This window comes from Dendrobium catenatum, unplaced genomic scaffold, assembly GCF_001605985.2.
Source record: "Dendrobium catenatum unplaced genomic scaffold, ASM160598v2 original_scaffold_142016, whole genome shotgun sequence".
NCBI classification, from domain to species: Eukaryota; Viridiplantae; Streptophyta; class Magnoliopsida; order Asparagales; family Orchidaceae; genus Dendrobium; species Dendrobium catenatum.
The window spans coordinates 1-494 of record NW_021460447.1 but is presented as its reverse complement, the minus strand read 5'-3'; the positions used below and the strand labels follow the sequence as shown (position 1 = coordinate 494).

The window sequence follows — 494 nt, the reverse complement described above, 5'->3', positions numbered from 1 at the left end:
GCAGATGATGTGCTCGATGAGTTGGAGTACATGAAGCTTAAACAACAGCTCCCCAAAAACACGGATGAAACAAAGGTGCGTTACGCCACCGCGAGCTTCCTATTTGATTCTACTCAAGAATATATATATTTATTTATTCATTTGATAATCTATTTCTAACTAATATGATCAGAAAAGAAAGTTCACGAGCTTTCTATTTGAAAGTGCCCGTAAAATTCTCAAAGTTGGCGAACGTGTTCTCAAAATTGATCCCAACTTGAAGCGACTGGAGAAGGCTGTGCAGAAACTTGATAAAGTTTCGGCTGATGTTACTAATTTCCTTCATCTTTTAGACAGCGCGAAGCAGGAACAGAAGGAGCAGAAGGTTGATTTCTACAAAACACGTGAAACTGGATTTTTGCCTAAAAATGATCTCATTGGGCGTGGCAAGGATAAGGAGCTTGTTATGGAGTGGCTGAGGAAGCCATCAAATGAGCATCGGGGAACTGATTTGC

General features: G+C 40.5%; 1 protein-coding gene across 1 annotated transcript; it reads left to right on the top strand.

The window, feature by feature from the left end:
- Positions 1-17: 17 nt before the first annotated feature.
- On the top strand, positions 18-442 carry LOC114578748 (the record flags this gene model as incomplete). The annotated part of the gene is made up of 2 exons (XM_028692182.1): positions 18-75; positions 173-442. Coding segments are annotated over exons 1-2 (315 nt in total), but the record flags the coding sequence as incomplete, so codon positions are not given.
- Positions 443-494: the final 52 nt, after the last annotated feature.